Source organism: Canis lupus, chromosome 6 (assembly GCF_003254725.2).
Source record: "Canis lupus dingo isolate Sandy chromosome 6, ASM325472v2, whole genome shotgun sequence".
In the NCBI taxonomy this organism is placed as follows: domain Eukaryota; kingdom Metazoa; phylum Chordata; class Mammalia; order Carnivora; family Canidae; genus Canis; species Canis lupus.
This window is the reverse complement of record NC_064248.1, coordinates 24400552-24417657: the sequence shown is the minus strand read 5'-3', so window position 1 is coordinate 24417657 and position 17106 is coordinate 24400552. Positions and strand designations below refer to the sequence as shown.

Sequence of the window (17106 nt, the reverse complement as noted above, 5' to 3'; positions counted from 1 at the left end):
AGCGGCCCCACAGAATCACAATGCAACCATCAAAATAAAAAAATAACATGGATATATTGCTACCATCTTATCCTCATCCCATTCAAGTTCCAATAATATCCTTTTTAGCAAGAAGATCCAGTCTAGAACCATGTGTAATATTTAGTTGTCCTGTCTCCTTCAGTCCAAACAATTCTTTAGTGTTTTCCTTGACATCTATGGCCTTACTACTCTTAAAGAATCCTGAACCACTTATTTTGTAGAACGTCCCTCAAGTTGGTTTGTCTGTTTCCTCATTGATTAGTTTCAGGTTATATATGTTTGACAGGACTACCAAAGTGACACTCTTTTAAGTTTTATTAGGTTGTACATGGTTTTGATCTGTTGCATTCTTGTTCTCTTTAAATTTGATAGAGATGCTTCCTTGTTAAACTTGTAATTCATTTTTTTCATTAGTATGAACTCATTGCCTATTTCATTCAATGGGTTATTATCCATTACTATATTTATTTTGATACTCAAAATATCCCATATTTGAGCATTAAGCTAGCTTCTGTGTTCTTTGGACATGACCTCATCATTCTTTGATCATTTCTTTTCTATTTTGGCACAAAAAAAAGGTATTCTAGGCTCATCTGTGCTTTTCCTGCCCAGCCCTGAAATTGTAATTTTTTTCTGTAATGGTAGGTTCTCTTTAGGAGAGAATGACATTTAAAATCTGGGTACTAGATGTGCTCAGTGCTATTGGGATGTCAGTACTTCCAAAAGAGAGCTAGGAAATACGTGTTTATATATCTGTATACCCATATATACATACATGTTTACATTTATATATTTTTCTATCCATACTTGTTAAAATCTCTACTTCTCTATTTCCACAAGGTTCATTCTTGTTTTCTCTTCATGTTTATAATTTCCTTCTCTTTGACACCCCACAATGGGCTCTCCTTCTGCATGTATGCCTTGGGTTCCTTCCCTTAGTCCTAGCTCTTTCCCTCACTTTCCCCTAGCTCTTTGCCACATAGACCCTACATACCTCATTCAGTCTCACTTACCAGTCTTACATTTTTTATTGTAAATATAAATTGGTATTTTCTTTCAGGAATTAATAGTATTTGTCAGAATTAGATAGTTGATCCTTGAATAACATGGGGGATTGGGGCACCGAACCACCATCTACTGTCTCTGCTCTGTGCGGTCCAAACTCCATGGATAACATTTGATTCCCCCAAAACTTAACTACTTATAGCCAGAAACCTTAGCAATAACATAAACAGTTGGTTAATACATATTTTGTAAATTACTTGTGTTCTAGACTATATTCTTTAGAAAAAGTAAGCTACAGAAAATGTTACTAAGAAAAGCATAAAGAAGAGAATACATTTACAGTACCATACTGTATTTACCAAAAACGATCCACATATAGGTGGATCTGCACAGTTTAAATCTGTGTTGTTCAAGAGTCAACTGTAGGAGCTTATTTTGACCAGGGACTTTATCCAGAGTATTTATCCAGGTACATAGGGATGTTTGAAAGGATGTTCATGATATTTATAATTAAAAAAACAAACACTTATCATCAATAGGGGATTTTTTTCATAGAAGTTGTGAATGTTGAGATAAATTTAGAGAATGAACTATTAAAATTGGTGTTTGTTACATTTAACCGATTTTTGCAGGGAGGGAGGGGTGCAGAGTTGGTTACCAAACAAACAGAATACTGTAATCCTTTAGGGGCAGTATAGTACAGAGATGAAGAGTTAGGGCTTTGGAGCCTGTATTCCAGTCTTTGTTCTACCACTTCCATTCTTCAATTTCTTTATGTAAAATAGGGATAATAGTAGTAGCCACTTAAGACTTGTAAGGGGACACCTGGCTGGCTCAGTGGTTGAGCATCTGCCTTCAGCTCAGGGCATGTTTCCGGGGTCTTGGGATCAAGTCCCTCATTGGGCTCCCTGCGGAGAGCCTGCTTCTCCCTCTGCCTATGTCCCTGCCTCTTTCTCTCATGAATAAATAAATAAAACCTTTTAAAATAAAAAGAATACTTGTAGGAATTAAATGACTTACTAAATTAAAGTGCTAAGAACTGTTAAATAACTAATTAATAGGTGCTCAACATGAGCTTTAAAAACTCATGGGAAAAATAGGAATAATATCTAATGTTTATTAAGTACTTATGTCAGTTCCACTACATTGTACTTGTATTACCTCGTTGGTCTTCCCAATACTTTCATGAGGTGGAATTAAAATTACTCTGTGATGAGGAAATTGAGTCTTAGGTTAAGACACTTAGCCCAGATGTTAGAGCTTGGTTTTTGAACTCAGGTAGTATGACTTCAGGGCTTAAGCTCTTAACCAGTCTACTCTGCTGCCTCTCAGATCAAAATGAAAGTTGTCTAAGTACAGGTGACTTATTTTCTTTTATCTATTGTCTTTATCTTACCTTTCTCTGTTACCTGACTCTTTTCACAAACATGAACTTGCTTTACTTTAATAACCAAATATAAGTGCAAAACTCCTATATATAGGAGGGAGAAACTTCAGTGAACTCCATGTTTCCCCCAGAATAATGTCAGACTCCTTAGCTTAGACCCCAGCGATCTATGATGTGACTCCCTTCATCTTCTCTGAAATCTCCACTGCTCTGCAACATGCCTTCTTGGCTCCAGCCAAACAAAACTGCATGTTCAGACACAATGTTCCCCCCTCAGCTGACTGACAGATTATTTTCAAGACCTTGCCAGTATTTTCAATCAGTGAAGCTATCCCCCAAACTCTAACCCTCAAGGCAGTTAGCCTCCTTTCTGCGACAGCTTTATAATAGCATTGTATTGGAATTAACCTATTTCTGCATTTTTCTTCCCTTAGTAGAATGAACTTGAGAGCGTGAATCATGTTTTATTCATTCTACTATCCCTAGCACATAATCAAGTATCTATAATAAGATTCTGTGTCAATATTTATAAACATTGTGTTAATAATAATGTCATATCACAGGTTGTTTTAGACCTTCATTTACAGTTAATAGATCCTTCTTTATGTTTGCGTATAATTTGCTTTGCCTTGTTCCTGTTCTCAGTAGTCCTAATTTTTTTAAAAGATTTATTTATTTATTTATTTTAGAGAGAGAGTGTGTGTGTGTGAGCAAGGGAGGGACAGAGAGAGAGAAGCCGACTTCCTCCTGAGTGGGGATCCTCATGTGGGGCTCAGTCCTAAGACCCTGAGATCGTGACCTGAGCTGAAATCAAGAGTCGGATGCTTAACAGACTGAACCACTCTGGTGCCCCAGTAGTCCTCTAATTTTTAATGCCCTGATTTACCTTTGCAGAAAGCCCGCTTATCTGCCATTTTATTTGCTGAAAACTGTGAAGTAACCCATGACCAGTTATGTGAATTGCTGAAGTATGCAGTTCTGGGCAAATCCAGTGTTCCTAAACCCAGGTATGAGATGAACTTAAATGGTGAGGATAGACCCGAGGTTTCAAACTAGTGTCTAGAGGGTCCTATATTTCCTTAATTGACATTACTTGTTTGCCATACAGAATGTCCGAATTTTTTTTTTTTAATGAAGGGGAGGGGCAGAGAGAGAGGGAGAGAGAGTCCCAAGTAGGCTCCATACTCAGTGCAGAGCTGGATATGGGGCTCAATCTTACAACCCCAAGATGATGACCTGAGCCAAAATCAGGAGTTGGATGCCTAACCGCCTGAGCCACCCAGGCACCCCTACATTTTTTTCTTTACAGGAATTGCCAGCATTTAATTTGAGAATTCCTTTATTAAAATCCAGATATTTTGGGATCCCTGGGTGGCTCAGCAGTTTAGCGCCTGCCTTCGGCCCACAGCGTAATCCTGAAGTCCTGTCTCTGTATCTCTCATGAATAAATAAATAAAATCTTAAAAAAAAAAAAAGAAACACCCTTTTAAAAAAAAAAATCCAGATACTTTATCTCTTCTGGTTCACTTCCCTTATTTACATTATCTGACTGCTTTTTGGATTGCAACCCTCTTGGGAGCTTCCTGGGTGTAAAGTGAAACCCGCCCCACTTACTTGGAGGGCAGGGAGAGACTGAAGAAAGAGGCAGGCCACTCCAGGTTTGTAAGTGGCAGTTTTAATAATAAGTGAAGGGAACTTACATACAAGGCTTGTCTTGGACAGGAGGAAGACAACTGGATACCTATACCTGTTTGCCAAATCTTTAAAAAGTTTATCTAGAAGTTTTTAACTGGGTTCAGTCATGAACCATGCAGGTATTTTCACCACCACATAACTATCTCAAGGCTATGTCCTTGGAGCAGTCTCTGGGATCAGGAAAAACAAGCAGACTCCACATTCCAAGGACAGAGGAGAAGGGAGTAAGGAGCTGTCAGGTGCCAGGGTCCAGCTGACAGGTCAGCTGGCATTCAGGTCTTTTCAGTGACCTTTCCCAACACCACTTAAAGGTATTTTGATTTGTAACCCCTAGTGGAGACCCAATTTAAATTACGTGATCATATGTTAAGAGTTCCAGTTTATCTTTTTCGTTCCTTTTACATTAAGGGGCAAAGAGAATTTTACTATTCTGATATCAATGCCATTGTTAAATGTCTAATGAAAATTGCTTTTGTATATGTACCAATAAAAAAGTTTTCAAAACTTTTCAGTTTTTCAGACATATCTATCAGAGGGAGATTGCCTAGATAACTGAAAAGCAATCTTCCTCATTATCAAGTATTGCTGGTAGTCTGTCAATTTATCTGAAACTGGCTTTCTTGAAACCAGTCATATGATTACTAGCTTAGAAAGGACTCAGCCACTTGGGATCTTGAGGATATGCCTTTGTAAAATGAGTTTATTTCCAATTTAAAACAAATAATAATAGGACTTTGAATTTGAATGCATTGTGTTTCCTTTGGTATCCTACTTGATTTGAATGCAATAAATAATTATCTCAGGAGATCTTTATTTGAATTCTGTGCAGTAATAGCTGTTTTTTTCCTACGCAGTCATTGAGTGATGATAAACTCCATTAACTGTTGCTCACTGTTTTTTTTCCCCACACTTCCCTTTTGTATGTCTACAACTGACTTGATGGTATCACTTTTAGCTGTATCGGTTTGATTTTTCAACAGCTGGTGCCAGCTTTTTCACCAAAACCACCTGAACAACGTAGTGGTTTTTGTACTGCAGGGAATGAGCCAGCTACACTTTTACAGGTTCTATTTGGAGTTTGGATTTCTCCGAAAGGCATTCAGACACGTAAGTATTAGGGCGTGAGTTGAGTCCTCTCATCCAGAGACTAATGCACGTCTCAAACTATGCTCCTTAGCAATCTGATTGAACAAGCAGTAGAGGTTATAGAAAGCAAGAAAGATTAAGATTCAGAGATCTCTTGTTGAGATTAAGATTTGCATTTGATTTTCTTTGATAATTTAGGCGAAACATTTATTACCAGATTACAATCTATATGTAGTATCCAAGGTGATGATATCCTACTTTATTTGGGTTCTGATGTTTTCAGAAATTATATACTTTACGTAAATTCTGTGTTTTTGGTCTCTTGATTACATCATAAGATTGGACATCCTTAGAACAGCATCTGGAGCTGAATAGCAGCTGTTATCTTTGGAAGAGGCAGCTGCTCTCCATTTTCCTTCCCATAGCCATCTCCATTCTTTATTGGACATTTTCATCCATTTACCCTTGAGGGATTCAAGTTGGTGAGTCCGAATCTTGGGTCTCCATTTTCTTTTTTGCTTTCATTTATTAAAGGCTACATATGTGCCAGGACCTACATCAGTCATTCTGTGTGCATCATCTTTACTTCTCACAGTAGTTCTGTGAGAGTTAAAAATATCTTCTATATGTAAGGAAACTGAATAACTTGTCCAAGTTATAGCCAGTAAGTGGTAGAGCTAGAATTTCAGTGCAAGTGAGCCTAAGGCTGGAGTTCTCAACCTTTCAGCTTTTTTGTGTCCTAACTACCTGGCAAGCTGTCTACTAACATAATAGATACAGAAAAATATAAGGGACATCTCTGTAATATTTGTCTTTGTTTCCAATGTGTAATCAGAGAACAAAAGAAAATTTCTAGGGTAGGATAAAGGTAGCTTCATTTACTTAGTTACTTTTATTTTTTAGATTACCTAATCACTTTTACACATTAAGGAAAAAGTCCTCGTTTTGCAATACAAAAAAGTCCAGACCTTTCATAGCACTGAGCTGACAATAAAAGTGCAAGTCTTTGATAATATTTTAACTACTTGTAAGAATTTTTATAAAAACTTGGTTATGTATTTTCAGAAATTCCGCTTGCCACCTCCATCATCTAATTTTCTAGCTGATATCATTGGACTGAAAAAGAAACAAGCAACACGGGATCAATCCAAAATGGGGGAAGGTATGGCTATGATTCTGGTTTGATGATTTGCTCATTCTGAAAGATACTATAGTATGCTTATTAAGTGGATCTATCGGTTACATTTATTCTTGCAAACAACTAAGCTCAATTTTAACTACCTTAAACAGAAAAGCAATTTTTTGAAGAAAAAATGGGTAAGTACCTAGGAGAATAGGAGAGCAGAAACCATAGCCAGTATTCATACCCTAGAAACCATCTGGTTAGGTGAGATAGCAAAGGCTATCCCTGCATATCACTAACATTGAAGTCTTAGAAATTACTGTGAATAATTTTTAAACTGGATCTTTGTACCCATGAGTGTACAGAAGGGAAGGAAGAGCTTGCCTTTGACTAATGTCAGGAACACCCTTAATGCTACTCACAGTGGGGAATAGGCAGAATGTTTAAATGCTGGCAATCTAAAAGAGAAATATCCATGACAGCAAATGATGTGTTGTGTCCCTGAGTAAGTTGTAGTTAATCTTCTGTTTTTGTAGGGGGGCAAGGAGGTAAGTGATGGAATAGAAAAGAACTTAGCTAGAGTTCATTAGACATAGTAAGTATTGTCCACTGATGCTTTTTTATGTGTGTTCAGAAATAATTGAATAAACTGAGGGGACATGAGAAAGTGGTGAGGAGTAGCCAGTGATTCCTTCCTGTCTCCTAGGGCTGTGCTTTCTATTATCCTGTCTCAAAGACCTTGAACTCCTTTTCTTTCCGTTGTTACCCTCTTCTTCCACTAGATGCCTGTATCGTACCTGCCTCTGTGTTTGATTTTACTTCTGTGTTTTAAACATCTTTGAGTAAATAACAGAGTAGTCATTTCTAGATTCAAAGCTCATGTAAAGACATAGCATTGCAGAAGAAATCATCAGGAAAAAAAGAACTTTGATATGGCTGAAGAATATAGATTGTTGGGGATAATTAGAGGAGGATGGGTTGGAATAAGAGCAGGTAGTGGTAAGAGATGAGGCTGAGAGAGTGTAGGTTAGAGCTATGTCCTGCAGGCTGTAAATGTCATGCTAAGGTTTAGATTTTAATCTGTAGACTTTGAGGAATCAGAGGATTATGGCTACTTCTCTATCCTCTTAGGGATTTCACTTTGTTTCCCATCCTAAGCATCAGAGTCCCAAAGTGTAGTCTGTAACACTGATCTTCCTTCCTTTGAGTTTTTCTTTCAAAATATTATGTCTCCCCAAGTTGATCTATCACTCTTCTTTGGATAACTCCTGTATCTTTATCTCTAGATTTGATGTTCCAAAGTTCAGACTTGCATTTTCACTGGCGTGCTGGATGTTGCTATTTGGTTATTCCTGTCTTCCCAATCATAGCATAGCTAAAAGCATTTTTCTCATCTTTAAATAATGTAATACTGTCCTGTCTTCAAATCACTTTTTCAGTTGGTATTATTTTTCTCTAAGACAATAGTCTTGAATTTTAGGATTACTTTTCTTTTGGCTCCTCATACCAATCTGTATTGCTCATTCCTTTTGCTTCCATGAATATCTATTCATATGTCACTTTATCAGAGAGACCTTCCCTAATTATAAAATATATGACAACCGCTTTCCTGCCCCAGTATTCTCTCTCCTCTTTACCCTCCTTTATTTTTTTCCGTAGTCCTTATCCTTACCTGACATATATTTGTTTATTGTCCATCTTCCCAACTAGAATTTTAGTTCCGTGGAGAATTTTGTTGACTTTGTTCATTGAGAAATCTCTAGTGGCTAGAACATTGCCAGACATAGAAGTACTTAGTAAATATTTTGTTGACTGAATTGAATTATTCTATCACTGTGTTCTGTTTTTCTTGGGTACTGTTTCTTTCCTATATCCCTTTTCCTTCATCCTTTCCACCATCTTGATTCAGACTCTAATCTCTTTTTTCTTTTTTTTGGTCCAGAATTTCTGCAGAACCTTCTCATTTCTTTCTCTACTCCATTTTCCACATTACCTTTGAGGTTGATCTTTCTTAAATACTTTTTCGTTATGCCATTTCCCATCTTAGGAACTTTCTGTTGTTCTCCATTATGTATTGAATGATGGACTGGAATCCAAACTCTTGATCCTGGCATTTGCAGTGGTCTACAATTCATTTTTATACACCTCAACCTTGTTTCCTACACTGTTCTCCTACACAAACCTTTTTTTTTCCCCTCAGTTGGTTTAGGCACTGCCATCCATACCAAGTTTGCTTTGTGCATTTCTGTTTTACCTGGAATCACCTCTGTTTAGTATTTTGACTTTTTTAGTTACAAGGACCAGATAGATACTCCAATCATCTTAAATATTTGAGAGGGATATTAAAGGATGCATGTAGACTAGAAAGCCCTCTCATGACATCTCTGCTTTCTGTTCGTTTTTAACTTGTCAGTTCTCTGTATTCCTTAGTTTGATTCTGGAAGCAAGTAATCTGATCAGTTCAGCTAATTACCATTGTTCTTTTTGAGCATCTCTTAACCAGGAATATCAACTTATTGGTCTGCTTATATATGGGTCTTTCTCTCTCTCTCTTATTTTCTCAAAGATTTATTTATTTTAGAGAGAGAGCATGAGCAGGGGGAGGAGCAGAGGGAGAGGGACAAGCAGACTCCATGCTGAGCACTGAGCCAGATACAGGGCTCAGTCCTAGGACCATGAGATCATGACATAAGCCAAAATAAGAGTCGGACACTCAACCAACAGCCACCCAGGCACCCCTAGATGGGTCTCTTTTAAGTGGTAACCACTCCTGCTTAAAGAGTAGGCTGATGCTTAAGTGGCTAGGGTTGGAATAGATTTAGCTGGAATGGGCTATTAGGAGTGGCAGGCACTGTAATGGACAGGTCTAATATACCAACCTTCTAAATTCTGCTTTTTCTTTAAGACTCAGCAGCTGACCTTTTCCTCTGTTGAACCATCTTTCACCACCCCAGTATATTATTCCTCCTTTCCATTCTATAGCTTTTATTATTATAACCCATTTGACACTTATATTCTCTTTGTGTCCCTAATTACATACAAACTCCTTAGTTGAGGCTGGGTTTTGCACATCTTTTGATTTTCACTGTGCTTACCTGACACAAGGTTTAGAAATATGTCCTCTGGGCAGCCTAGGTGGACAGCGGCTTAGCGCTGTTTTCAAGCCTAGGATGTGATCCTGGAGACCCGGGATCAAGTCCCACGTTAGGCTCTCTGCATGGAGCCTGTTTCTTCTTGTGTCTGTGCCTCTCTCTCTCTCTCTCTCATGAATAAATAAAATCTTTAAAAAAAAATGTCCTCAGGCATCTTCACTGTGTTTACCTGACACAAGGTTTAGAAATATGTCCTCTGAGGTTTCTTTTTTTTTTTTTAAGAGTTTATTTATTCATGAGAGACACAGAAGCAGAAGACATAGAGGGAGAAGCAGGCTCCATGCGAGGAGCCCAGTGTGGGATTCAATCCCAGATCCCAGGATCATGTCCCAAGCCTAAGGCAGACGCTCAACCCCTAAGCCACCCAGGCATCCTTTCCTGTGAAGTTTCTTAAACACACATTCCTTTTATTTTTTAAAATTCTATTTTATTTATTTATTTTAAGATCTAGCGGCAGAGAGAGAGCATGAGCACAGGGTGGTGGGGAGAGGAATGTAGAGGAGCAGAGGTAGAGGGACAAGCAGGCTCTGTGCTGAGCATAGAGCCTGATGCTGGGCTTGATCTTGACTCTGAGGTAACAACCTGAGTCAGAATCAAGAGTTGGGATGGTTAACTGACTGAGCCCACCCCAGGTGCCACTTCTTAAACACACATCCTGACTTTTAATGGTCCTTTTTGTTTCAGGGTCTTTACCTTCTACCAGTTCAAAAGTCAGAGTCAACCTGCAGAATGACCCTATTATTCAAAAGTATGGCTCTAAGAAAGTGTGCTTAACCAGATGCCTTCTCACAAAGGAGGAAATGAAAACATTTCACTTTCCATTACAAGGTTGGTTTAGATTTAATCTGATATTGGTAACAATATCAGAATATGTAAGTTTATTTGTAAGTATTACTATTGGAAGTTTTTTTTTTTTTTTTTTTTGACTGCTTTCCAAATGACTTAATCCATATTTTACTTAATAAGGAAACACTAAGTGCAGTGTTTCCTAAGTGTAGATGTGTACCTTGTTTGGTAAAGTGATGATTTCAGTTAATACATAAACATGACCTTAAATATCATTGAAATCTTCTGTGAGAAAGTTATTCCTTTTTCAGTTTTCTTTTATTTCTTCTTAGTATATTAAAGTCAGTATGTTTTTAACGCTTCTCTAATACTTCCAGTCTTCCTCTTACCCCACCATACCCTGTCTTCATTTACCTCAGTGAATAGAACAGGTCTGCGCTCAGAGCCTTGGTCAGTTATGTAGCAAGAATTTAACGAAAATGCTTTAATTTCATTTTATTTTCTTTATACCTTTTAATCACAGTAATGTTAAATTTCTTTAAAAAAAGAAACCACTCTTATTGAGATATATAATTAACCATATAATTCACCCTTTTAATATAACACGATTCAGTAGTTCTTTTACATAGGTTTACAACCATCACCATAGTCAATTTTAGGATACTTTCATCACTTCAGAAGAAACTGTATACTATTATTTTTCACACGACAGCCTTACCACCCCCAGGCAATCTCTAGTTTCTGTCTGTGGATTTACCTATTGTAGATATTTCATATTAATAGAATCAAACAATATATGGTCTTTTGTAACTGGCTTTTTTCGCTTAACATAAAGTTTTCAAGGTTCATCCATGTTGTAGCATGTGTCAGTAATTCATTTTTTTTAAATTTCTTTTCCTTTTATTTTTTAAAGATTTTATTTATTTATTCATGAGAGACACCAAGAGAGTGGCAGAGACATAGGCAGAGGGAGAAGCAGGCTCCCTGCAGGGAGCCCAAGTGTGGGACTCAATTCTGGGATCATGCCCTGAGCCAAAGGCAGATGCTCAACTGTTGAGATACCCCGGTGTCCCTTTTCCTTTTATTTTAAGTTTAATTTTAGTAAGATTAAATATAATTTAGTTTTAGGGGGTGTCTGGGTGGGCTCAGTCAGAAAAGCATGAGACTTGGATCTCAGGATTGTGAGTTCAAGCCCCATATTGAGTGTAGAGATTAAATAATGATTATTAAAATACATATATATGTAAAAGAAAAGAATTTTATACATATATAAAACTTAGTTTGAAAATACTGTGTTGCACCATCCATATATGAGAACTCATATCTTTCAGCTTATTCTACTTATTATAGCCTTATATTTTAATTTTTAAAAGATTTAACAAGCAATTATTTTTTTATTGAAGTATAGTCATCGACATACAATGTTACATTAGTTTTAGGTATATAGTATTGTGATTTGACAGCTCTGCAGTTGATGCTGTGCTCATTAAGTGTAGCTGCCCTCTATCACCTTCATTTTCATTCAAATGATATTATCTATATGGACATACAATATTTTATGTATTCATTAGTTGATGGATATTTAGGTTGTTTCCACATTTTTTCTATTATGAATAAATGATACTGCTATGAACATTGAGGTACAAGTTTTTGTCTGGATATATGCTTCCATTTTGGGGAGGTATGTACCTAGGAGTAGAATTGTTGGGTCATAAGGTACCTGTTTAACCTTTTGAAGAACTATCAGACAGTTTTTTCAAAGCAGCTGCACCATTTATATTCCTTCCAGCAATGTATAAGGGTTTTAGTTTCTGTACATTTTAACCAACAATTGTTATTCTTTTTTATTAAATCCCTTATAGTTGTATGAAGCAGTATCTTATTATTTTGACTTGCATTTCTCTGATGGCTGATGATATTGAACATCTTTTTATTTGCTATCTGTAAAATGGGGATAATAGTTAATATATCTTGGATTGCCATGGGGATTAAGAGTTAATGGATACAAAAGTGCTTAGCATGGTACCTGACTCACAGTGCTTTTGAAAAGGTTTTCTTTCTTTGTAAAAGAAAGAGAGAGAGAGAGAGAAGAAAGAAAGAAAGAAAGAAAGAAAGAAAGAAAGAAAGAAAGAAAGAAAGAAAGAAAAAGAAAGTCAGTCTCCCAGATTTAGGGATGTCTTCTTTTCTGGTCTAGACCGTGTTTTGATTCTTGTAATGAGTGGCAGTATCAAGGTACCATGACAAAGAAACTGGTCAAAGTTTCTCAAACTCCAATTTGTTTCTTGTCATACAAGATGTAGGTATTTTTACTGTTTGAGCCTTTGTGTGAAGGTAGGAATCTTTTCAGTGGTTCAGACACTTTGGGGGCCCTGAGCTAAATGTGCCTAGTTATTGACTAAAGGGACACAATGGAGGGGGTACCTAGCTTCTAGATGGGCTCCTGTAGGGAATTTTCAGGCCATGAAGTCCAGAAAATTACAGGCATGTTTCTGAACAGAGATCTCAGAGAAGTCTGAAGGGTAGAATTGGGTGCAGGGATACATGTGATGAATGTTACTTAACTTTCTGCCTACACTGAAGTCCTTTTAGATCTCTACTATGGTGGAATCTCATTCCTCCTTTTTCTTTATTTAGGAAAGAAAGATGCTATATGCAGTTTTTGCATTATTGTATTCATCCTCCTTTAGTGCCTACAATGGAAAGGTCCAATGATGTAGGATCTAACCAGATTTTTTTTTTTTTTTTGAGTGAGTGTGTGCATGCACACAAGGGGAAGGGGTGGGGGATGGGGGGGAGAGTGAATCTTAAGCAGGCTCCACATCCAGCGTGGAGCCCAATGCAGGGCTTGATCTCACAATCCTGAGATCATGACCTGAACCAGAATCAAGTTGGATGCTTAACTGACTGAGCCACCCAGGTGCCCCAGCTACAACTAAGTTATAATTTTTTCTACTAAGGAGGAAATACTGTTATTTGGGAACTGCCAAGAAGTCCAGGCCCTAGTATCTCTTTTAACAGCAGCCTGTAGTATTATCCCAGAATATAAAAATGAGCAGATGGAACAAAACTTGAGGACAGACATTGTTTCTTTTTTAGTTTTTATATTTCAAGCGTCTAATAGAGAAGGTGTCCAGCAAATGCGGTATTTCAGTTTTCTCTTGGTGAATGAATCTAAGAGTGATATTTATCATCTCTAGTTTTAAAGGCAAATATACTTTTTAAAGGTTTTATGTATTTATTCATGAGAAACAGAGAGAGGCAGAGACATAGGCAGAGGAAGAAGCAGGTTCTCTGTGGGGAGCCTGATGCGGGACTCAATTCCAGGACCCAGGGATCATGCCCTGAGCCGAAGGCAGATGCTCAACCATTGAGCCACCCAGGCATCCCTAAAGGAAAATATTTTATTTATATTTATATTTTATTTATTTATTTTCCTCCTAGGGTGTCCTGACTGTGCAAACTTTGTACCTACCAAATGTAATGGTTCTATAACAGACAACAGTCCTCTCTTTGGACTTGACTGTGAAATGGTAAGTACTACTTTTGATGTTTCAACTGGAGGGTTAGTAGTAGATGATTTCTTGAGTCTAATGCATCAGTGAACCAGTGCATTTAGTTCCAGTATTTTGGTTTAAAGAACTGAAAGTATACCCTTTTACTCACATTTTAGAAAACTTAGATATATACTCCAGGATGAAGAGTAAATATCACAACTTTTTTAACTAGTTGTTATATTTAACCAAATCTCTGTCAATTAGTATAAGTTTACCCCTTCTGTCTTTTGAATAGGTGTTTTGTTATTGTACCCCTAAAGACTCTAACTCAATGACCATTGGTTTGGCTTAGTTTTACACATTTAAGATCAGAAGAATTTCCCTCAAGCTCCTTATGGGTTTTACTTTGTCTAATCCTTTCAAAGACAGGGCATCCCATATCAGTACTCAGGTACCAGTCCCTCATTTCTTAATAGAGTGGCTAAGAGCTAAAGTTTTAGAGTCACATATCAGGATATGTATCCTGGCCTTCCCTGTTAATGGCTTTGTCACGTTGGACAAATTCCCTAACCTTTCTCTTTGAAGTGGGGATAATAACAGAGGTACCTCATCACGTTACTGAATTAGTATATGTAGAATGCTTAGTATTGCATTAGATAATAGAGTGCACTAATAAAAAAATTAGTTTCTAGTAGTACTTAGCTAATAGTGCGATGTCGTATACACACTAATAAGTGGTAAAATAATGGTTGATATCATTTCCATCCATCTTCTTGTGCACATCCTTTTCAGAGCAATTAGATGAAATGTCCAGGAGTCTTCCTAGCTTTAATTTCATTCATACTGGACTTTAGTTAGCAAAGGCCATTGTGTTACTGGGCCCCCAGTAGGTTACAGTCAATGGCAGTTGAGGTGTGAATAATGGGAGGAAGCAGTCTTCCTCAGTTTAGCAGTCTGACGATGGCCTGGTCTTTCAGTGTGTCACATCCAAGGGGAGAGAGCTAACACGCATCTCACTGGTTGCTGAAGGAGGCAGCTGTGTTATGGATGAACTCGTTAAACCTGACAACAAGATTCTGGATTACCTTACCAGGTATTTTGCAACTTGCCTTCTGCCCTCCCTAGCACTAGTAGACTAGAATGGGATGTGTCAACAGGAATAGTTTGTAGTTTCTGTGTAGTTAGGTATTATCTATTTCTATATTATCAAAGACAAGCCTGGGGAGCACAACTGTAAATTTTAAAACTGAAATTGCACAATGTCAGTATATAAAGCTCTTTAACCCTTCTTGTTCTCTAGTCTTCCTATGACCTTAAGTAAGCAGAATGTTATCTTCCTTGTTTATTTATTTTTTTTAAGATTTTATTTATTCATGAGAGACACAGAAAAAGGCAGAGATACAGGTAGAGGCAGGGTCCCTGCAAGGAACCCAATGCAGGACTCGATCCTGGGATCCCGAGATCCCAGGATCACGCACTGAGCCAAAGGCAGATGCTCAACCACTGAGCTACCCAGGCATCCCTATCTTCCTTGATTAGAGTCTGCCAGCTGTAATCATTATCTAGCAACTGCCAGAGACCTGGAGCTTTGCTCTCTGAGAAGACCACATTTGAAAAATCTGCAAATCATCATTTGGCAGTCAAATAATTTAGAGGTTAAGCTGCCTTGACTTCAAAAACCAAACAAAACAAAGTTTTTCCATAATAGAAATTTGAAGCTCAAAAATTTTAGTCTGTCTTTTTAAAGATTATCATGTAATTTCAGAATGTACATATTATAGTGATTAGGCAAAGAAAACCTGGTATAACACTACTCTTGAAGTTGTATCTATAGATTCAAGCTTACTTATGCACAGAGAGGCCATGATAGTGATAAACATTGTCCTATTAGCAGGCATAATTAGTATTCTTAGGGAACAGTCATTTGTGGGAAAGATGTATGTATAAACATGTTTATCACAATATTTCAAAAAACATGGGAGTATAAAGATACAGATGCAGTGAAACGCCAGGACACCTACACCACGATGTTTATAGCAGCAATGTCCACAATAGCCAAACAGTGGAAGGAGCCTTGGTGTCCATCGAAAGATGAATGGATAAAGAAGATGTGGTTTATGTATACAGTGGAATATTACTCAGCCATTAGAAATGACAAATACCCACCATTTGCTTCGATGTGGATGGAACTGGAGGGTATTATGCTGAATGAAATAAGTCAATCAGAGAAGGACAAACATTGTATGGTCTCATTCATTTGGGGAATACAAAAAATAGTGAAAGGGAATAAAGGGGAAAGGAGAGAAAATGAGTGGGAAATATCAGAGAGGGAGACAGAACATGAGACTCCTAACTCTGGGAAACGAACAAGGGGTGGTAGAAAGGGAGGTGGGCGGGGGGTGGGGGTGACTGGGTGACGGGCACTGAGGGGGGCACTTGATGGGATGAGCACTGGGTGTTATTCTATATGTTGGCAAATTGAACTCAAATAATAGAAAAAAAAAAAAACAGGAGCATAAACAGCTGAAAGTAGAGGATTGGTTAAAGTATATGAAATCCATATAACAAAATACTCTAGCCATTTAAATGGATGTGTTGAAGTAGAGTTACGATGTGAAAGCTTGTTTATGATGTATGGCAAATGATAAAATCATGTTATAAAGTAACATGCATTATGACTGTATTTTTATAAAAATAAAATATGTACATGGGAGCACCTGGGTGGCTCATTCGGGTAAGCATCCGACTCGATTTCGGCTCAGGTCCTGATCTCAGGTTCCTGGGATTGAGCCTTGAATCAGGTGCCATGCTCAGCCGGGAGTCTGCTTGAGGATTTTTTCTCTCTCTCTCTTGCTCTCTCTTTCTAAAATAAATCTTTAAAATATATATACATACATATGCATGATATATGTATCAAAAAATATGAGAGGCTATTTACTAAAATGTAAAAAGTAATCTCTGGGTTGTGGGATTTGAGGTTATTTTAAATTTCCTCTTTGCAGGGCAGCCCAAGTGGCTCAGGACCTGATCCTGGAGACCCAGGATCCAGTCCCACATCTGGCTCCCTGCATGGAGCCTGCTTCTCGCTCTGCCTGTATTTCTGCCCCTCTCTCTCTCCCTGTGTGTCTCTCATGAATAAATAAATAAAACTTTAAAAAAAATTTTCCTATTTGCTGATCTGTATTTTCAACCTTTTTATAATGAGCATATATTAATTTTTAAAAATATTCTTTGTGGGGATCCCTGGGTGGCTCAGCGGTTTAGTGCTTTCCTTTGGCCCGGGGCGTGATCCTAGAGTCCTGGGATCAAGTCCCACGTCGGGCTTCCGGCATGGAGCCTGCTTCTCCCTCCTCCTGT

General features: G+C 37.7%; 2 protein-coding genes across 4 annotated transcripts in view; one reads left to right on the top strand and one right to left on the bottom strand.

Annotated features, from left to right (window-relative positions):
• Positions 1-17106, top strand: part of REXO5 (RNA exonuclease 5) — a 44202-nt gene that overhangs the window by 2171 nt on the left and 24925 nt on the right. For all 3 annotated transcript variants that reach the window (XM_025416308.3, XM_025416311.3, XM_025416309.3), the window contains exons 3-8: positions 3308-3420; positions 5089-5215; positions 6260-6356; positions 10154-10297; positions 13697-13785; positions 14727-14842. In XM_025416308.3, coding sequence (XP_025272093.2) covers positions 3308-3420; positions 5089-5215; positions 6260-6356; positions 10154-10297; positions 13697-13785; positions 14727-14842 — 686 coding nt within the window. The remainder of the gene's footprint in view (positions 1-3307; positions 3421-5088; positions 5216-6259; positions 6357-10153; positions 10298-13696; positions 13786-14726; positions 14843-17106) is intronic.
• ERI2 (ERI1 exoribonuclease family member 2) overlaps positions 1-17106 on the bottom strand; it is a 32638-nt gene that overhangs the window by 11010 nt on the left and 4522 nt on the right. The gene's annotated exons all lie outside the window — the stretch shown is intronic.